The sequence below is a fragment of the Poecilia formosa genome, unplaced genomic scaffold (assembly GCF_000485575.1).
Source record: "Poecilia formosa unplaced genomic scaffold, Poecilia_formosa-5.1.2 Scaffold124, whole genome shotgun sequence".
NCBI lineage: Eukaryota > Metazoa > Chordata > Actinopteri > Cyprinodontiformes > Poeciliidae > Poecilia > Poecilia formosa.
Genome location: NW_006800063.1, coordinates 452,129 through 475,095, shown reverse-complemented (window position 1 = coordinate 475,095; position 22,967 = coordinate 452,129). Strand labels below are relative to the sequence as shown.

Here is a 22,967-nt window from a genome sequence, read left to right as displayed (position 1 = left end):
AGCAAAACCACATTCCTGATTAAGTCATAATATGGAAGTTAATTAAACTACCCTGTTGGACGAATCCGTTATTTGATTGGTTGAGATGTCACTGCAACATTCTGCTCTCCAGCTGAACTTGTTTTTGCTTTGGCAGGGAGGAAGGGGGTGTGTGTGGGGATGGAGGGAGTCCTGGCTGGTTTGCATTGGGCAGGGCAGATGCAGCGCTGCACCTGCGTAAAAAAAAAAAAAAAAGAACCAAGGAGAGCTTGTGTTTTAAAAACACAGCACAAACTAAAACAAACTGCAGGAAGATAATAACTGCTGTTTGGTCAATCGCGGGGTTTTTTCTGTGAACTTTTCTCCGTCCTTCATGACTTCATGACACCTAGCAGACTGTTTGCTGGCCATTAATGGAACAAACTGGTTAATGGCTAATGCTCGTCCTTCCTGGGCGGCTGTCTGCGTGTCTCCTGTCTCTGGTAATAGCGGCTCCAGACACAGGGCAACGCTGACCAGTAAGACATGGTGTCACCTGGAAAATATGGTAGTAAACCTGATATTAGAACATGGCACACCCAGAAACACACATGCAGCAGTTATATTTTGGTACAGAGTTGTTATTCACGTCTCTTAAGGCTTCTAAAAATATCAGAATTAAAAGCTGAAAACATTTTGTATATATGTATAGTTTTCTGCTCTACCAACATTATTTCTATTTGCCAAATGCCAGAATGACAAGAGAAAGAAACAGTTTGTTGCTATGTTTAAAGTCGGATGTTTACGCAGCTTTAAACAATCTGGGAAAGCCCAGACGATAAGGTCAGGACTTTGTGACCTTCTGATAGGTTGACTCACAATGTCTAAGTTAAACGGAGGCAAACCTGTTAATGAATTTTAATCCAAAACCTCAAAAACACTCCTTCCTGTTGTGACATTATGGGAAAATTGGAAGGATTTAACTAATAGGAATTGAACCTTTGAAACTCCATAAGTCTGAGTCATCCTTGGGAACAATCTCCAGATTCTTGGAGGCTCCTGGTTCATCTGTTCAATTATTTTCACAGGCATACAAAGCATAGCACCATATAAAAACTAGATGGGTTTTATGTGTTAGAGATAAACAGGTTTTGGTCCAAAATGTGCATCGGTTGCAGTGCAAAAGCAAAATACCTTGCTCTCTATCATGGTAAAAAAAATTGTCTTCATTGACAAAAAGGCCAATCACAGTGAGGAAGAAGCCATTACCTGAAAAAATATATATTTATATGCATAAAAACGCCAGATTTCCTGCAGGTATTTCCTGAAGTTAAATTTGTTTGGCCACAATTATCAGAATTACTTTCCAGCAGGAAATGGGGATGCTCCGTCCCAGCTGTGATGTTCGGTGGTGGCAGCATTATGTTGTGTGGTTGGATTTCATTGGAAAGAAAAAAAATAGAAGCAACATCTTAAAACAACAGTCATAAAGTTAAAGGGACTTTAAATAGACATTTACTCTAAGCACATAACCAAATTAGTTACAAAGTGGAATAAGCACAAAAAGGGCAAATCAAAACGTTCTACTGTAGATCTCACAGAACATTTCTATTATTATTTTGGCATTTAGCAAATATAGATATTTTTGATCATTCTGATTCATCTAAAAAAGAAAAGCTTGGTCTTTTTCATTGTCAGACAGTGAAAAAGGTTACGTGTATTTTTATGTAGTGGAACTAAATATTTGTTAGATGTTTATAAATGGCTTAGTTTGTCATTTGGACAAATCTGTTATGACTTTTCCTGTAATTATGTGCCATGAGAAAAGCAGCACAGGGACTTTTATAATATTTATTATTCTTATTTGGACTGAACCCAAATGACTACAAATGATTTCATGCTGCCAGACTCAACTCCTTTTATGAGCCATTTGTGCTCATAAAAGCTTTTGTGAGCACAAATGTCACCGGAAGCTGCTCACTTCAGGTGACATATTAAACTTTGAAATAAATATGTGTTATAATCCAATAACATTGTCAAATCCTCTTTTGCCTTTTTGACCTGTTTTGCAAGGGGGAAAAAAATGGTGCCGCTCGTAATATTCAATCTCTATTTGGCCATTTTTTTCCTCCTTAACCTGAGTTTGTCTGACTTCACATGTCCTCCTCCTCTGCTGGACACGTCTCTGGATCGGCGCCACGTCCCCTCAGTTTGGGTCGTTTCTGGCTTCTTCCCAGTAATTCTCAATTACTGGGCTTGGCAACTCCTGTCTGCTTCGCCTTCATAATGAAAAGCACGCTGTCTTTAGTTTTACTGCCGCTGGCTCACACCCAAAATACTGTATTTGAACTTTTCTTTGACATTGTTTCACCTCTTCCCAACTTCTGTTGCAACATAAAACCTGTTCAAAATTATACATCTTCTATTATTGAAGCAGAATCCTTCAAAGAAATATTAAAATGCTTATGTTCTGCAGGAATACTTTGGATGGACATTTACATATCTGTGGAATTGAAGCTGGTCCCATTTATGTAATGTCTGAGCAGCGGTAATGTGACAGCAGCAGCTCTGACTTCAATCTATGAGGAAAACAGCCTTTAAAGGGAAGGAAACTAAGTGATTTGTTACATGGAGCAAACTGTGCCTGACCCGTACAGACAGTGTTCTACCAAAGGAATAAAAAGAAAGATTAAAACATTACGAGACACAGTTTCATAAAAGTTATCTGTCCAGCGACTTCATCTGCAGGGGATAAATAATGGCTCTCAGTTTGAGTTTGTTATGTAAAACTGGCCATTATTAGCATGGAGCAATTCAAGCTGAAGTGGCGCTTGGAAACCAAGCGTCTCTTCTGCTGTGAGAAAAATGTAACCTTCTTTAAAAGAGCAGGAGATCTTAGGCTGAGAGAGAGAAACCACTTAAACCGTGTGAATGTGTCGGATAAGATGGAGCTGACGAGAATAAGCAACCCAACAATGACATGTTTTCCAGTTAGCTACTGCATGCATGAAGCTTTTACCCGTGGTGTCCAAATTAAATCTTTAAATAAAAATAATTCCCACAAAAAGGACAACAAGAAACATGACTTCTTTATTAGTACTTTTACTTTCTCAACTTTAAACTAAAGACACATGCATTAATTAAATGAACAAAGTACTCTAAGATAACTACTAGGATCAAGGTAGACCTACAAATAAACTTAGTTATTTGCCTTTTTAAGACAAAGGCGAATTTTCAGATTTTGGAGGTGGTCAAATGTTTGCCATTTTCTTGAATTTAAAAAATAATTATTTTCTATGTTTTCCCTGAAAACAGCAAGTTCAAAAAAATGGTTTTGCTCTGTGGCACCTCGCTTTTTCCATTTGCAGAACATTTTTCATTTGTTTGAATATTGTTTAAATGCTTCATACCAGTGAAAAAAACTTTGAGAGGCTGCAGGTGGCAGAGCAAAATTAACTTCAGCTTAATTCAGCGTTTTTGTAGAGTGCCAATTCACAACAAATGTCGTCTCAAGGTATGTAATCGTACATAGATTCCAGTTATCTAGTTATCAGTTAATTATTCAGAGTAGATTGAACATTTTCTATCTAAGGAAACCCATCAAACTGCATCAAGACTTTGGCTCCAACATTTAAGCTTGAACCTCGTGCAACTAAACTGCAACTTCAGTGATTCTGAATCTAATCAAAACTGAGTCACTCATTCATCATGTTGCTGATGCCAGTTGATGAACTTGATTATTGTACCTCTTGTGACTCAAATACAAACTACAATCAGCTTTTCCCCCGCCTTTACTTTACTTTTTAAAACTCATAACTTCTGAAATGCCATCATTAACAAACATTAAGCTTTTTTTTGCCATCTGTCAACGGTAAACTTGTTAAATACAGTTTTACACTGAACATACAGCCTTGTTGCCTCTTTGACATTCTTGCTCGATTAATCATCCAAACTTTGGACAGGTTAAAATCCTCCCTCTCCATTAACATGAATTCATTATTCCATTTAAGACTTTGGTTCCTTTTCTGCAGATCATTTTTGTCATATTCATCCTTAGGCTTAATATTAAGTCAAATATTCATCTCGAGACAATTCATTCATCTCTCTGCTGGGCTCGATGTGTGACTGCCGTGTTGTTGAAACATGGCAGTCACATGAGTCAGTAAATTCAGAAGAGAAAGCTTGCCAATGCTATTATCCAGTAACACAACACAGATGTCCGACCCTGCAGTAGCGGATCTCGTGTAGAAATGGGATTGGAATAATAACGTTGTAATCAGCAGTTTTCCTAAAACATTAATGTTGAGATACATTTTGTCTTTGTCCTTCTTTTAAACTTTTATTTTTCCTGAAACGACTCGGTTTGTTTCTGCACAGTGAAGACAATGTGAATCACAAGTCGCCTTGTCTGATTTCAAGCTTTAATGTGAAGAACAGACACGATTAGCTGGACATCAACAAGCTGAGGTTTAGTCGTGTTTTTCTCTGGAGCACCTGTTCGGGTCGGAGGGGGTACACGATGTACTAACTAATTCTCCGAGTCAGATGAAAATTCTCTGAAGCACTCGGAGGCAGTGAACCCAGTCAGGGGGGAGCTGGTGCTGTGCCATTTTGTTTCCATCCAGCCGTAGGATCTTCATCCTGGAGTAGGACAGAGGCCCCACGTCTCTGCAGAAGCTGCTCACGTTGAACTCTGTCGAAAACAGATGGCATTATTCAGATGGTTACTTTACGTTTTGAAACTTGTTATCCTCCCCCCCCAGGGTGACAGTCGGTGATCTGTCAGAACATTGTTTATATTTGACAGAGAGCATCAGTTTCACACTGTAGCGTTTCTTTTGCATGCGTGTCCTCCTAAGTTCGACTAGCTCAGACATATTATGCAATTTTGTCTATCAAAAACAGCCAGCTGCAGTCTGGTCCTCTGCTCACAGAGTCTGCATTTACCATTAGAGGGCTCAGGTGCAGAGGTGAAAAAAGAAACAGTGGAAACTACTCAACCCATTTCCTTTTTTAACCCACTGCAGAGCTTCTTCCTCTGAGACAGTGAGGTGTTTTTATGCTGAAGTATTTCTGTTGACTGTCTGTCTCATTAGGATAAAGCTCCTTTGTTCGTTGCTAAAGCAGATTATAAAACCAGAGCACATTTTTATTTTTGCCAGAACTCACTAACAGACTATGCAGCTCCTGCTATTGTAGAGCCTTGCACAAATATCCTTACTTTTTAAACTTTGTCACATTAAAACCACAAACGTCAATGTATTCTATTGATTTTTTCTGCAACATTTTAATTGCACCTTTTTCTGCAAATACAGCTCTGAAAAGTGTGTTGTACGTATGTTTTGAGCCCTTCCAGTAAATACTTTGCAGCATCACCTCTGGCTGTCATACGATGTAACAAAGGGACCCAAACTCAGGAAGTGTGCAAAATCCTAAGACAAATAGGAACATGGAGGAGGCCCTGCTACCAAGCAGGTCCAATCTGTCCAAACTTTCTTAGAGATAAACACTAACCAACCTTACAACTAAACTGGTCAATATGAATGCACAAATTACAAAAGCAAAGATTTTATCTAACATCATGTCTTTAATAATCCTGTACTGATTGGCACAGGTGAAGATTCAGTCTTGTTCATTATGTGCCGTTCGGGTGTTTTATAAAATGTTATCTTGTTGGTTGGTAATGTTAAACAGTTTTGAGCTAAAAGTGCATGATGTGCTCTTGTCTTATGCTTATATTTTCAAATATGCATTAAAAAAACCCATGATATGTTTGTTACTTATTTTACCCACTGTCTCGTTCCATCATCAAATCTGTCCAGCTTCTCTTTCTCTGCTCTTGAAAAAGCAAAGTGTTCTCACAGCATAATGCTGCCAACACCACATGGATTTTGTTTTCAGGGCATTGTGGGTTTAAATTACTCACAGATGGATTCTGTTTACAAATTAGGTCTCTTCTGAAGAAACCAGATTTTATTTGGAGGTTTCAGAGTAAAGAGGGATGAAAAAAAATTAAGAGACCACTTAAAATGATCAGTTTCTCTGATTTTACGCTTTATATTTATATGTTTGAGTAAAATGAACATTGTTCTTTTATTCTTTGAACTATTGACAACATGTCTCTGAAATTCCAAGCAAAAAATTTTGTATGTATTGGCAGAAAATGAGAAATGTTCAAAATAACAAAAAAGATGCAGCTCTTTCAGACCTCCAATAATGCAAAGAAAACAAGTTCATATTCATTTAGAAACAACAAAACTAATGTTTGTTTAGAAATCAGTATTTGGTGGAATACCATGTTCCTGTCCTTCTTTATAATTATGCACTTGTGATGTCTACATAAAAGCCTAATAAACAGGACCGTGTGAAAAAGTTCAAAGAGCAGAAATACTTTTGAAATGCGCTGCAGGACGTCTTGTCAGGCACATTTTGGCTCCTGCACCATCAAACCAGCTAAAGCAACAGGGAGCAGACAGACAACACAGAGCAACACAGATTGGGGAGGGGAGCAGCTTCATCTTCTGCTCCATCTGGCGCTCTTATACCTCTGAATCTCTCCCAGATGTTCTCATACCCCTCTCCCTGCTTTTAACCTACTTTCCTCACATCCAACCAATTAATATTCAGTCACCTTTCTCCCCTTCTCCACCCTCTTCTTACATCTTTGTCTCAGCTTCTTGCCATGCAGCCCCAACTCCTCCCACATTCATATGTAGCAACTTGTCTACAACAACCTGAAGCTACAAACAATCTCTTGCTACATTTTCTCCCTCTTTGAATCAAAGCCTCTGCATTCTTGATGCATGTGTGTATCAATGAGTCAGCTCATTACCTTGAATGCTATTGGCCTCCAGGTAGAGGTACTGCAGGGTCGTTGGAACCGTGGGGGTGGTGGTCAGCTCGTTGTAAGAGAGGTCCACCTCCACCAGGCTGGAGTGGTTAAAGGCCTGCGGGTGGACGCTGCTGCTCTGCAGGCCGCAGTGGCTGAGGCGCAGGTGCTTCAGGTTGAGAAAACCTTCAAAACTGCCCTTGTCCAGCCCAGAGAAGTTGTTGTAGGACAAATAAAGCTGCTGGACAGAGGGAGGTAAATGGCTGGGGACGGCTGAGAAATAATTTCCACTGATGTCCAACAGATTCAGCCTGACGAGACCTGAAAGACAGGAAAACATCTTCACACACATGCAGGAGTTAATCCAGACAAAATGTGTTTTGTCACCCTGAAGGGAGATGAGAATTAAAAACAAATGGACTTAATTTATTTTATTCTTTTTTTTGCACTTACTGCAGATTTTTAATTTGCACTTATAAAACATGCAATAAACACCCAAACAAATATACAAACACTGCAGAAGACATGAATGGAATAGTTCAGTATTTTTGTGTGTTGTTTCAGTTAAAAGGTTATGAGTGTATTTAATTTCTTATTTATGATGTAGTAAGAAATACAGTTAACATCTTCACAGGGTAAAAATCCAGATTATGATTATAATAAAGAGTAAAAAATATTCTCTTTCACTGAATGACTAGATAATGCTTCAAAGTAATTTTACTGATTTATATCTATAATGTGCAGAAAGAGACGCACAATATTGGAATCTACTGACCATTATAATTTCCATAATGTATTAGAAATGTTTCTTTTGTTTGTCATCTCTGGATCTTCTCAGTCCAATTTCTGTCAGATTAGCCCATCTGTTTATGCACCTACCAACAGTTGCAACAACAAAAAATTAATTAGGAGCTTTACCGACCAAAGTTTTTTGATGTTTGATTAACATTTCAATGAAAAAAAAAAAAAAAAAAAACAATTATATGAATTCTGAAACCCTAATAGTTTCTTCAAAAGTTGTGACTTTGTTTAATGAAAGCTTGAATCTAAATTTGCTTTTTGAGTGCATTTTGGATATTAAACTCCCAGATGGGACTGGTCTACTTCCCTTTCCAGATGTCAGAGGTTGAGTCCAAATGTACAAAGAGCAGAACTAACAAATGACCCCACCTTTGAGGTCGCCCTCTGTGATGGTCTGCAGCCTGTTTCCCTGCAGCAACAGAACCGTCAGCTTCTGCAGGTTCTGGAAAGCTCCTGGGCTGATGCTGCTGATTCGGTTGTAGGCCAGCCGCAGCTGTTCGAGTCCGGCCGGTAAGCCGCCAGGCACCGATTTCAGGTTGTTGCGGTTCGCAAAAAAGTAGCGCAGCTGAGTCTGGTTCTGCAGAGAGGCCAGCTCCAGTTCGTTGCTCTCCAGCTGGTTGTTGTCGATGATTAGCCAGCGTAGCCCCGTGATATTAGCCAGGACGGGGTAGGACAGGGATGAGATCTTGTTGCCCTGGGAACAAAAGAAAATGCATCCCTAAAGATGCTGAATTATTTTTTCTAATGCCCTATAAGAAGTGAAAATGAACAGGGCTCCACAGTGACTCCACTGGTGAGGCATTCAGTTTAAAGGTAAGAGGTTTAGATCTTTTTATATTGAGCTACTTTGGCTTCTCTGCATAGTTTAAAACATGAACATCACCCAAACAGGACTCACCTATGAAAATTTGCTAAAACAGAAAAAGGTATTTATTCAGAAACATAAACAGTTTGTATGTAACTAATGCCAACTGATGCATTTTGAAATACTAGGGATTGTATTGGAAGAAATTTGCCACTGTCTAATGATTGGAGTTGTGACGCAATATGCTTCATTACGGTACTCTAATTGTGTATATTAAACACCTAAATTTAAATCTGCTGTAAGTGCAATATTAAAACAATCTTTGAATCTTGAATCTGCATGAAGAATATTGTTTTTATACATTTTCTGGCAGTAAGGTGGTTTAGCAGGTAAAGAAGATTAGTGAATGGAAAACATCATGGAAAAAAATAACATTTCTGCGTTTCTTTTTTATTCTTACCTGTAAAAACAAGTACTGGGTTCCTTGCGGCAAGTCCTGGGGGAGGCTTTCAAGGCCTCTGCTGTCACAGTAGAGCGACGTCGGCCAGTGGATGGGACAGTCACACTGCTCAGGACAGGCCTGGTCATTGTTAGCTCGAAACCAGGCCGGGTCAATCCTTCCCTGCAGACTTAAAACGCTGGGCTCGCCCAGCAGGCGGTTAATCCACAGAGGAATGCCACCATAGTCCATATCGGTGACTAATGTGGCCCATGCAGAGTCAAAGCCACAGAGCAGCACCAACACGCCACAGAACAGGGCAGCCATGGAGCCAGAGGACGAGACTGGCAACTCTGGCAAGGAATCAAACAAGGAAATAATCATTGATTAATGTTTTTGTATCTGTGCCTAATGGGAAAAGTCAAGAAAAGTAGGTCGTTTAACAGTTTATTGGCCAAGTCAGTAAATAATTTCAAACCATTCCTGGAGGCGGGTTATTTCTCATGTTACCAGCGTGGAGAGCAAAAAAACAGGAAAGCTGATCAGAGTCTATGAGTTCAGGATAAAAGAGCAATCATGGAGGTAAAACTATTAAGAGGCTGCAGGAGCTTTAAGACTGAGGAAGAAGAAATGTGTGTTCCATCAGAACAGCAATTTAAACATAAATTGGCAAAACCTGAAAATAGTTCATCAAAGCTGCTCTCTAATCTGGGACGTCAGATAATTGATTCTATGTTTCTTGCCTTGCCAGGGGAATATTGTGTGTGCAGTATTATGTAAAATCTATCTTATCTAGCTTTATATCATGTTACTCCCTCATCAAAGACATCCCTGGAGTGTTGCACCAACATGCATGTTTGAGAAATCATTTGATCTCCGTGGCAACCATTTAGTTGTGCAAAATACCATGGGTGGACCTAGCTCTGCCTTCGAGACACAGCTCCCCCTTGGAGGGTCGATTTTCACGTCACAGACTCACCCCTCCCACAGGACAGGTCACTCAGCTCCTTCAGACTAGCCAGCAAAAATTAGCAAACACCTGAAGGAACAGCGCATCTGCTAGGCTCATTGTACAAGCTACTTCTCAGTTAAACGCAGGTAAAAACGCACTTAAGAGGTTAACAGAGGAGAGACGATGTGATGCAAATCTGAAACTGGAGTGTTGGAAAGAGGGGGAGTTTCTGAAAAAGAGGCCCAATTTCAAGGTGCTAAATTACGAAGATAAATTTCTTTTAAGTCATATTTGATAAATACCGAATTTTCATAACAACTGAAGTTAACAGTTACTTTATTGTGCTACAAAGTGATACTATGTAGCTGGAAAACACATGATGCTGCTCAAATTAAATTATATTGTTATGTACATCTAGAATTTTATTACACAAAAGTACATATTTTCACATAGAAAGTCCCATTCTGCAGCCAAGGTTCAACAATTGTTATTAATCTGAAACACTTAAAAAGAAAAAAGACTGAGACATTGGTTTGAGTTGCAGTAGCAGATAGCTTCTTAAACATGCATCATCTATTAGAGGAAATAGTGTAATAATTTCCTGATTGCATAGAAGGTTACAGTAACATGTGCACAACAGTTCACACACAAAAAGTTTTTAGGCAGAGGTAATTTGCAGGAAAGGTCTGAACAATCAGGAACTAGAACTCGATTAAAACGATTGCACTTTGTTGCGTTGCAGTGCAACGACAACTCAGAACACTGTCAAGAGTTTACAGTAATGAAACAAGCATGCATTGTAGTGGTGATCATTTCCAGCTTAACCAACCACACAAAGAGGAAACGGCAGCACAAGAGAAACAAAGAGCAAAGTGACACTTACCTGTTTGATCAGAAGCTACACACAGCAGAGACAGGGCTATCCCTCGTTCTCACTGAAGCCCTTGGGAGACATATGTGTGTGTGTGTGTGTGTGGGTATGTTTTTAAGCTACCAGTAGTGTTTGCCCACTGTCTGATGCAGTCCTCCTTTCCAAACACTTCCCACATCCCAGACACCAGACCTCCTCCATAATCTTTTCACAAAGTTGAGTCTTCCTTTCCCCCTGCAGCAATTGTTAAACTTATATTATTTTTATGGCAACATCTTGACTTGCTTTGAGGAGATGCACAGAAATACATAAAAAGCCTGATCAATTAAGGAAGTCACTGTTGTCTAGCTAGTGTGAGTTGTTTTAGATATTAAAACAGACATTTTAATAAGCACATATTTCAGTTTGCATGCGTGTGTGTGTGTGCGTGCGTGCGTGCGTGTGTGTGTGTGAATGGGGTGTGTAAAATGTGTTCTTGCCTGGAGGCACAGAAGCCACAGAGTACCTGGGGAGCCAAAGAGACCATTGTGTGTGTATGTGTGTTACTGCATGCTCTGGGCAAGTGTGTCTTAAAGGAAGAACCGAAGCTTCTTGCAAACATCTGTCCAAAAGTGAGCAAAACGGTTCCAGATTATTTTCACTCCATAAACCTGGGGAGCATTTTAATAGAAGATGTTGGGGAAAAAAACAGCGCCCTCTAGGAAAGCTGAGCAGACATTTCATGAACAATATTTGTCATTTGTGAAGCTTTTGTAGTTGATAACTAAAGCTATAACTAAAGAAGAATCTAGGCAATCAAACCATCAGCTGTACCTTCAAAAATATTTGGTTGAAGTTGGGAAAACCAAAACTTACAAGTTTTTACTTTAAAACAGAATTTCAGCAGATAGTAAATGTGTTAGGATGTCTCACATTTGACTCGTCAGACATTTTAATTTAAGCATTTGGTGCCGGAGAAATTAAATATCTACACGTTGCAGTTTCAAGAACAGCCATCATAGATGTTTTCCAAAAATACACTGAATAAAGAGACAGATACACATTTTGTTTCTTACTGCCAGGAGTTAAACACAAATTTCTCTTGTTTTAGATCAAGTTACCAAAATTGTTTCTATTTGACAAATGCCAGAAAACTTAACAAGAAAAGATTTTACAGATTTTTTATTATTATTATTTGGTGTATGACAACCTCTGGTTTAAACTGTATGTTTGAAGCTTCAGCATTAAAAGTCAAAATATTTCCAGGGTTTGGTTTTGGTTTTGGTTTGGCAGCAATGCTCTAGAATAACTGAATGTGTGACTACATTCTAGTATGGGCTAGTGCAGGCCGGTTCAGACGCTGACTCACTCTGCAGAAATGGGACTTGCATCACCTTTGCACACACACTTCCCAGACAGCTTCTTAGTTGTGTGTGAATTTTTAGATTTGCATTTAGTAATTTAACTAATTCACTAATCTTCTTTGCCTGCTAAACCACCCTACTGCCGGAAAATGTCTACAATTATGCATGTACAAAATGTAGAAAAAGTGTCTCCCACGGTGAACATTAGTTTTGCAAATGAAGGTAGAGATGTGCATCGACTGAATTCAGTCAAACATTTTATTGTGAAAACAAAAAGTGGTTTTTGTTCAAATCTAGGCAAGAATGCAAAAGTAGCCCCCTTTTTTTTTGATGATGATGCAGGAAGTTTATAGGTGGTCACACACTGTTCAGGATAGTTTGTGTATTCTGCTTCCCAGCTTTATTCCAGAGAACAGGATAATACACATCTGGTGTAATTTCAACAAATAGTCCTGTTTTACAAATAAAATAGTCATTTAGTAGTTTTTATAGCTTTACTTAATCACTGATGTTCCTCCAAACATAATGAAGAAGTGTCTCCAGCAGAGCTACCTCTGTGTCTGATTAATTTCAAAGGGATTTCTTCCTTTGGATAGTTTGAATATACTGCTAACTGTATTTCCTTAGGCATGCTGGTGATAAACCAATAATAGCATCTTTTGAAAATAATGTTGTTAGGAACAATCCACATTAAATCTGGACCTGCAGTAAAATGTCTCTCTCCCACAGAAGGACATTTTTATGGATCTTAAAGAACTTTCTGTGATTGTTATGAATCTAACAGGATAAGTTGCATCAATTATAGGTGACGTTGTTTGATCAAATGGTTTCTCACAAACACTTTTCAGCTTGCATCCATAGCCATGTGATTCCTTATCTTTTAATAATGAGTAACTAAGTATTTACTGGTCCTTTTCCAGCCATAGTAAAGTTCTTTCAGTAGTTGTGCATCAATCAGTGTTTTAGCTACTCAGGTAAGTTTTATGCTCCTATTTGATCTACGGAGACTCACAGAACAGCCAAGATGTTTCTCAAGCTGAAAGGGATGCTGAAGATGTTTTATGTTTGCAGGGAATTTGCTGGTTCTCTTTGGAAATTTAAAGTTGCAACATTAACTTTAAAGATGCACCACTGTTCAAAATCCCAATTCTTATGAAGTTTAAAACATAAATAAAAACACAGTACAACGATTTGCAAGTCCTTTTCAACCTTCGACTGAATCCACTACAAAGACAAAATATTTAATGTTCAAACGGATAAACATTATTATTTTTTTACAAGTACTCACATTTTTGGATTTTGATGCCTGCAACACTTAAAAATGACTGTACAGATTTACACATCAGATGGATAAAAGTTCTGTCACAGTTCAGGAAATTTGGAAAAACTTACTGCAGAGCTGAGTTAGCCGAGGTCATAGTTCAAAGTTTGGGTAATGTCACATTTGAAGGTTTAATAAAAGCCATAATGAAAAACTTATGAGATGCTAAATTTTAAGTTATATCAATTTGTAGTCGTGCTTTTTTAAAAGACCAAGAAAACTTCAGCTGTAAATTGTCAGAAAAGTCGGTACAGCTTGAAATTATACATAGACCTGATACTTAGAGAAAATTTGAACCAAACACTGTTTAAACTCAAAAATAAGACTGAAAAGATGAAGTTTCCTGTTTTTTTTTTTTATTTATCATATTAATATTTTGATTTCTGCTAACTTTTCACGTTTTAGCGACAGATGAGCTGTAAAGTGAGAATGTCACTATCAAAATTTATTGCATTTTAAAAAGGTAGTAAAATATGACTTTTCACAACTCACTTCAATCTCCTTTAATGAATTACGTAATATCTGTTTGAGAAAGCATAAGGAGATAAACAATTTCTGCACTGCAACATGAAAGAACAATAGTGTGAATGGGAAGTAATGTCATTCTCTTCCAGTTATTCTAACTTAGGTTTATAAATAATCTATCAAAGAAGAATACACAGTCTTCTGCTCATGCAGGTTTGGAACCTGTTTGCTGAGCAGATCTGTCATCAGCCCGTTGATAATGTTAGGAACACACAACATACAGGTTTATCGGGAGGTTTTAATCACTCTGACTTTGCAGTTTTTCTTCACGGTGAGCTCTGCTGCTCTGTGGAGATTTTGACACATGTCGCTAGTGGGGCAGGTCACTTTTGGCACGCCACCAGAACATCTGACAATCAGACCTAACAGGTTTGAAGCATATAGGAAATGCCAGCTTCCACAAAGCAGATTTTCAAAATTTTGATTAAAACTGACGTCATTGTGCAACACGGTAAAAATATCGAATGAATTAAAACATGAATCCACCACTGAGACGTGGATGACAGAACCTAAGTGAGTTCTCCAAATATCTTAGTTTTCTTTGCTATCAGGTTACATGTTATTACATGCAGCAGATGGCATCTACACCTCCATCTAGTGCATAGTTTGCTACAAAGGAGCAGAAAGTGCAGCTGGATGTAGGGGAATAAATCTGAAAAGATTATTATAGAGAGAGTATAAAATAATTCAGTGCAATTGTTTTTTTTGTTTATTTTTATTTTGTCAATTTGAAGCAGTTTTACAAAAAAACAAAAAAGAGTACCTGCATATTTTCACATTTTTACTCATTTAACATCTAAATTTTATTGAGGTGATCTTCGCTTAAGATGATTTTTGTTATTCAATAGGACATATCTTGTAAAGTATTGCCTTAAAATCCTAAAACTTTATTAACATCAGAACGAAGCCACAGTAAAACAATATAAAAGACGAGATATTATTGAATGTAAATAAGTTCACTTATTGTTTTATTGTTGTTCTTCAGAGGAAGAAGAATATTCAGAATTAATTAAGTACTTTCAGGAAAAAAGGACGAGAAAATTTTTGTTTGACTTGTCGTTTTATTAAAAAGCTTCTAACAAAAACACACCAGAGTGCAAAGATCAGCGTGTGCTCTTTGAAAAGCGTTCAGGCTACCAAACGACCTGCTGCTTCTTACCTATTGATTACATCTACAGATATGCATGTTAACACGCATCTTGTTACAATGTGCTAAACCAGTCCAGTATGTGAACTGTCCTCATGTTACATCTGACACAAACCTGCAGCTCTGCAGTTCCTGTGGCCGACACCAGAGGGCAGTGTCTGTGTGTAAAATTGCGATCACAAAGAACTGCTTGGGAGCAACATTTTGTAGGATTCAGCACTTTAAACACTATGTGTTTACTATTTGCCTATTAGGAGAATATATGTTAGAGTTAATATTAGACTAACTCTGACTAAATGATTTGATATGCATTGTAGATACTGAAGCACAAGGAGATTGGAGGGGACATTGGATGAAAGTCTCATTAATTATGTGACTTCCAATTATCTATTGGCAATTTGCAATTACATATTTTCCTGATGTTGTGCAGCTCCATATATCCATATAAACCGTAGTGTACTCTCAGCGCAGCATGTTTGAATAGCATGTATAATAACATTTTAAGTGGGGGAGATGAAAACCAACCCTCTTCTCATTAAGACTACCTCTTTTTAGATGCAAAACCCTCCATTGAAACTGACCTCAGATTCATGATCCTGACTGCTTAGCTGGGTATTACTTATAATTATTTGCTAAAGGGAATATTCCTGCTATTTCAAACGTCATGTTTGATCTCCAGATGCTCTTTAGTGCAGGTGTTTGTTAAAAATTAAGCTCTGTTAGGTAAAAACTAGTCAGTATACAGAAATGGTATGAACTGGCTGTAATTAAGTCATGCACATGGAAATTAACAGTTTTTCTTCGTAAAACTATAAGATCCTGCAAAACGTTGAACATCTGTGTGATTCAGCATGTGGGTGAACATCTGCTTTCTATCACATGGTTTTGCTGCCCCTGTGCCCTGGAGGGCCACGGTTCAAATTACCTCCAGGAGCCACTGTGTCCAAGTATCTTTGAAAACTTCATTCCTTAGAAAAACTCCTTTGCTGTGTATGTTTTAATACGTACAACTGCATGTTTGGAAAGGAGGAGGGTTAGATTTAAATATCATTATTATCCCCTTCCAAGGGACCGTTGCTGTATTTGTTTTTGTGTGTGTGAGCTAAAGAAACACACACATGCGCCATAAATATTAGACCTTTGTTAAACTACACCATAAACATTAGACCTTTGTTAAATTAGACCATAAACATTAGACCTTTGTTAAATTAGACCATAAACATTAGACCTTTGTTAAATTAGACCATAAACATTAGACCTTTGTTAGCTTATGGCTAAGGCCGGGGCCAGGGTTAGGTTAAGGAGCATGAAGGTTAAGTATAGGGCTAAAACTCAGGGAATTAGAGACTTCAAGATGGAAAACTATAAAATTAAAGAACATCTGTTAAGCAGTACAAGTTAGTGATATTTTACAATAAAGAAAATAAAATGCTTTTCATTCCTCTGTTTCCCTTTTTATAGTGTAATTTCTTATAACAAACCTGTTAAACAGCACGTCTTATATTAGAATGATTCATGGATTTCACAGCATGTTTGTAGCTGCAATATTGTGTAGGGAAGCCTGAGAGATGTAAATGCTTTGTGCACACGCATGCGCACGGTGTCTGACTTTATGCCTGACTATTTTGAAAGTTGAGCAGCCCACAGGACACTGTTGAATTCACAGGTTGAAAATGGAAAGAGAACATACCAAGAAACAGCTGTGCACCTAAAACAGAGAGCATTGATCAGAGAAAGTGCAAAAAGCTGCATGGCGACTAGATACAGAGATCTACAAGTCTTAGCTCTACAGTCCACAAATTTGGCTTTGTAGAAAGGGATGAGAAGAAAACCTACAAAAAAATGGAAAAAAAAAGTCTTTCTGTTTGGCATCAGTCATGTAGGGGAAACAACGAACATACTAAAAAAAAGTTCTCTGGTCTGATGAAAATTTTGTTTCCTGAGTATAAGAAGCAATGTGTGGGAGAAAACTAATAATACATGGCAGCATCATTCTGTGGGAAAGTCTTTCTTTACAGATATTCTCCATCAATTCTGACCGAACGTGAGCTGTAAAGGAGAATGAATGAAACTGTCGATGCCTGGATGTACAAACTTGCCGGAGGAGTATAGTTACAGACATAAATGCAAAGGTTGTTCTACAGTAAAGGTATACCACAGTTTTCAGATTATTTCTAAAACATTAATAAAATCATATACCTCCCATTTTAGTCCTTCACATACCATACAATGGAGGATGGATGTTTTCAGGATTGTGTTGTGTTTTTTTAGCCATTTATCTTTGAAGTCAAGTAAATCAATTCTTTAAGTATTGCATTCTTTCCTTTTCACTCTTTTATGTCTCATTGTATTCTTTATTTATATAGTTTATATCTCTGCATCACTCACAAGTTTATCAGCTTGACCATCTCATAAACCATAACATATGTTAAATTTAGAAACTAAATAGCCTTGTGATGCTGAGTAGAGTATGTGTGTCGGACAAAACACTTTAAAACTGGTGAATATATTGTTATGTGATTCTTGCTCAAAGGTTTGCATGGCTGGTGAATTTTTCGACCTGAGGCATCGAAAAAGAGCAAGCAAAATGTCTGGATCAGTTTAATGCATTGCAGACGTCTTCACATGTTGGTTGTATGAAGGCTTTTACTGTCTGGTGTTGAACACAACCCCTATAGTCAAAAATAAGCAACTGAAATGCTGAAAGGTCCGTAGACCTTTATATGTTTAGTGTTAGAGTGATGCTTTACTATTGACCAGATTGCTCTGTTGGGATTGATGCAGTGCTGAGACAAGTGTCCAAAACCCCGCTCATGGATGTATATCAGCTCTTACTATGCAGTCAGAAGTATAGATTATTACTACCACAACCAAAACACCAAAATCTTTTGTTTGTTTGTTTGTTTGCTTGGGTTAGACAGTTGCAATGAAGCCTTTTCTCTCCCGCACAGCCACTCGATGGCCCTGCAGGGGGCACAGCCAAAGAAAAGATCAAAAATCAATAGACAGGCTTTTTACGTTTGGGCGGATCTGTTATCTGTTACTAAAAGACTTTAATCACTGGAACCAAAACATAAGTTGATGTAATTTAAATATAATTTGCTTCATTTTCTTTCCAGTCAGTGATCTCATCCTTATATCTCTCAGATGAAAAGCTGATGGTAAAACATAAGGAATCGCAACATGTGGAGGATGTTTAGCCAGTTGTGTAACTTTTGGGCAAAGCAAATTTAGGCGTTGTACAAAATATACAGTCTGACTGTATGGTTAATGTGTGGATGTTTTTTTTTATGTTTTCATAGGAACAGTGGAAATATTGACGTCATCTCCCAAGTTTAAAGAGAACGCTCCAGAAAATTAAAAATATCCATTGAGAATGTCACTCTGGGTGACTTTCCTGTCAGCTGCAGGAAACACAGACAGCAGTTCATGCAGGCTCATCAATACTGGACAATTGCAGAACAAAAATGGGTTTATGTGGCCCAATGAGTCTCGATTTTAGTTGCAACATTTTGATGGTAGAGTCAGATTTCTGCTAATGTGATGGATGGATGGATGGATGGAGAGACGGACTGAAAGATAAACATGAAAGTGTGGATTCATCCTCCCGTCTGTCAATTATTCAGGGTGTTGGTGGTGATTTCTCTTCACTCCAATAATCTCTACAGTCACCAGATCTCAATCCAGTAGATTATCTTTGGGATGTAGTGGGACAGGAGGTTTGCATAATAAATATGCAGTAGACAAATATGAATCAACTGTGTGATGCCATTATGTCAATATGTATCTAGTCCCTAAAGAATGCTTTCCACACTGCATTTAACTGATGCTTTAAAGAGTAAAATCAGTTCTGAAGGCCAAAGTTGGCTCAGTAGGGAACTAGCAAAGTGTACAAGATAAAGTGTGTGCAAGTGCAAAAGCTCCAAATATAATTCTCACTAGGCTTTTCTTGATATATATTTATATAGTCACAAACCTTTACCAGTTTAATACTTTTGAAGCACAAATGTGCTATTTGCTACAAATCCACAGAGATCACTATACTCCAGAGGTAAATCTCACTCCAGTTTTGGAAAAGAGCCTTGTTCAAAGGAGGAACAGCTTCACTCTTGTCTTTGTGGGACAAAAGCAAACAATATCTTTATCTTTGCAAATTTACAGAGGAATTCAAATGGCAGATTAGTGGGAGTGGAGAAAGCTTATAGCTATATTTTGCAAAGTGTGATGCACAAAAGTGAGGTTCTTGACTTGTTTCTACTGGCTACCTGGTATCACGGTACAGACTTTGGTTTTTGAGTCCTCTGCATTTTCTTCAATGCGGCCCTCCAGATTGGAGGAGAGTCTTTGTTTCTTTATTGCAAAAAGCACTGGGGCTGCCATCCATATGATTGAATTCATGCATTCTGATCACTTTGACAGCCACAGCTATTTAAAATCCAGTCAGTAGGCATACAGACTTCTTCTACAATCAAGAAGAATTGGTTGCTCTCAGCAACAGGTTGGATCCCACCCTAGTACTATGGATGCACCCGGACCAGTTAGCCCAGTCATGAAATCACTTCATTGTTAAGAACATACAATCAACTGTTGGTGTTGTTATAGCAAAGTGTAAGCAACTAGGAGCAGCGTCAACTTAGCTACAATGTAGATTGCCATGTACTGTAAAATCACACAGCAAATCCAGCAGATGCCGAGGTGAAGAGATGTGAAGAGGTAGCTACACACCTCCAGGCCTTGAATGACCTACATATCACTTCAACTACAGGGAGTAGAGAGCTTCTTGCTGAGCAGCTGCATGCAAGTCTTACATGACCAAGTGTTGGACCCCTTGATGTGAAGCCTGCTTTCATTGGAGAAATGTTTTCTGAAGTAATGAACCATGCTTTTGTTTGGAAATCTTTTTCCAGACCACATTTGACCAAGTATATATTCCGGTACAGAGAGGATTATGTCTGTTCTGGAGTTGGGTCTGGACCCTTATGTCCAGAGAAAGAAACTCTTAAAGGGAAGCGATTATGCTTCCTTTAGCAAATTAGGATGGGCCTATGGGCTATATGAAACATCCGGATTACATTTTTTGGAGAAAATCCTTCTGAGATAATGAGATGTCACTTTGCTCAGTTCTCAGCTCCTTTCAGAATGAGATGCGTCATGGTCTCACATCACTTTAAAAGTACAAAGGTTCAACTTTAACCTTGAGTTAGACCCAGAAGCAGATGTAGAGCCTCCTCCGCAATCAACAAGATTGCAAAGCACTTGTCCTTTCCAGCAGCCATTGTACATCACGCACAGCGGTAAAACCAGACGTGAAGTAATATTCAGAAGCTTTCCAGACACCAAAAAACGTTAACATATTGCCAGAAAACTGCTAAGTGGAGTTTGTTAAGCACTTGGACTGTTTCTAAAAGAAGCAGAAGCCCAAGTGGAAGCACAAAAAACATGCACGTAGTGAATTTTGCATAATACGTCCCCATTTTATGCTTGAACATACATAATTTAACGAACGATTTCATGCACCCAGTTTTATTGTGAACTGCTCCTTCTTGTTTCAACATGTCCACAAAGCAAACTCCATGAGTCTTGACCTCAAAACCCATAGAACAACTTTGAGATACAGTATTTCATGCAGAATACTGTATAGTTACCCATTGTTTTTCCTCCATAAAAGTAGCAAGAAAAACTTTGAAAAACTTTATTTATGTTTATGGCTGACATAAAACACATTCAAGTTGTACTATATTTTATAGATTGTGGTTTTTCTATTTTCAGATCATCTGAATTTCTCTCATCTGACTACTCGCTCCATCATTAAGTGTAAATATGTCTTCATAAAGGAAGACCTCTCTTCCGTTATGATAATCATAGTAAAATGTTTCAATAAAACACATGAAAACATATGTCAGACCTGACAAAACAAGCTGAAATTTACTACTTTTTTGGAGAAATGAAAGACAAAACTATGCATTGAAACTTCGGTCCAGATGGGGCACCAGTTTGAAGGATTCTGTGGCAGGAAGAGGCCCACATCAAAACCAGACAGACACCATAAGAGGATGGGCTGACAGCTGTTTCCATTTACCTCTCTACAAGATGTGAAAGTGTTGCAGAGAGTCAAAGAAAGCTGGATCCATCCTACGTCAAATATCAAAATATATGGATCTTATTTACAGTTTAGCTGACATTTTTCACATGAGCTGCTGACAGTTTGAACAAATGTACGCAAAAGAGCAAAAAGGACCACTGAAGGGAGCAAAGTACAAAGTGCAATAATACAAAAGTGAAAAGGGATTAATCTTTTCATCTAGTGTTTGTCTTTACATAATCACCTGCTTAAATGTTATTGAATCACTCACTAATTTCTTTACAACAGCAACAGCTCCTTGGAAACTGTTTTCCTTCTGCTAAAATTGCAGCTCTTCATTAATGGAAACATTCTGATATTTCCTATTGAATTCTGTGTTTTCACCTGCTGCAGCACTATGGTTATACTCTCAAAGTTTAGAATGTAATTTACAAAGTAATTTGGCATAACCTTTTGTGGTTTAATCTACGCAGTGTTACATATAATAAGGCTGAAGTACTGCTTCTATTTCTACAAATATCAGTTATAGGTTTAACATAAAACTCAGATTTTACCCTTTGTATGTTTAATTTACACATTAAAGGTTAGTAATATTAATTTCAGAAAATGATATTGCTACACAGAATCAGACGTGGAATATTTCAATTGAAGCAGCTGCTCAAAAACTGCATGCGGCTGAAAAACATTGCATTTTATGTTTTCATGCAGCAGAAACCAATTCCAAGAAACAAAGTAAATAAACAACTCTGATTTTTTTTCTTTTTCTGCATATTTTGCATAATGTAACACAATGCATTTTTGGCTCATCAGTCATCAGTAAAACCAAGAAACAGCAAACTTATGTCTCTCTTTCACACTTCTTTCTTCATTCTTCCACCATGTTTCAATGTACAATAAACCCGACAATAAAACATAATGTTTGCACCATATTTTACTGTAGGAATGCTGTGAGGATGGAAGATCCAAGAATCTGTAGCAACAATTAAAAACTGCAGGTCCCTCCAACCTGGCTGAACTTTAACTATTTTGCAAAGAAGAAAGGGAACGATCTCACTCTGGATCTACAGGGCAACTTTGCACCAGTTTCTAGAAAGCATTGAATAAAAATGCAGCACAGTATGTTCAGATTTGTCATTATAAAATAGTTTAAAACCACATATCATCCATGGACTAGTCTGTGTCGGTTAATCACATAAAATAAGAAAATACATTGAATTTTGAGGTTGGAACTAAATAAATGAAACATTTCAAAAGGCATGAATACTTTTGCACTGAGATTGTAGTTCAATGTCTGGGAATATTAATGAAGGTATGAATCATATTCAGCATGTTTCCTGAAAATGTACTTTGCATGATTTTTATAGTCTTTACATGTTTTGTCATTTCTGTGCACACTTACATTCTTCATGCAGTGTTTGTCATAAATGTGACACTAATCTTTTTGTTGACCATCCAAAAGTTTGCTTAGATAAAAAGGATATTGGGTTAGATGAGTGATGTGTGGTTCTGTCCAGCTTTTCATGTCAGAAAACCAAAAAAATCTGATCCAGTGAGACAAGGTCCCACAAAATGTTTGAAAGCAGTGGGATTCAGAAAAGGGAGAATGTGAGGGGAACACAGATGGGAACAATCCTTCACACCGTCTGCTTCTCTCTAAATTGAGAGAAGTGGGGTGCCGGTGACTGGATAAAGGGGAGAAAGTGACCAGCAGATGGAGGACAGACAGAGGGCTGGAATAATGGAAAGGAGAGGAGGGAGGGGAGAAAGTTTTTCTGTTTTTTTAATAAAGTGTTTCTCAGGGGCCCCTCCGCTCCTGGGCACACAGAGAAAGCAGAGGCAAGGAGGACCAGTCTCCCTGATCAGGTCAGAAGTGTGTGTGTGTGTGTGTGTGTGT

At 38.0% G+C, this 22,967-nt stretch overlaps 2 protein-coding genes across 2 annotated transcripts in view; one reads left to right on the top strand and one right to left on the bottom strand.

The window, feature by feature from the left end:
* Positions 1–3,807: 3,807 nt before the first annotated feature.
* On the bottom strand, positions 3,808–11,066 carry LOC103144315 (lumican). Its single transcript, XM_007561235.2, has 5 exons — positions 10,668–11,066; positions 8,854–9,185; positions 7,958–8,282; positions 6,791–7,108; positions 3,808–4,651 (listed from the first exon to the last, which is right to left on the bottom strand). Exons 2-5 carry the CDS (start codon positions 9,157–9,159, stop codon positions 4,500–4,502), a joined length of 1,101 nt encoding a protein of 366 aa, XP_007561297.1. The 5' UTR covers positions 9,160–9,185; positions 10,668–11,066; the 3' UTR covers positions 3,808–4,499.
* Positions 11,067–22,880: 11,814 nt separating this feature from the next.
* Positions 22,881–22,967, top strand: part of fmoda (fibromodulin a) — a 6,769-nt gene continuing 6,682 nt past the window's right edge. Inside the window, exon 1 of the mRNA XM_007561233.2 lies at positions 22,881–22,936. The gene's annotated coding sequence lies outside the window, so the exon portion shown is untranslated. The remainder of the gene's footprint in view (positions 22,937–22,967) is intronic.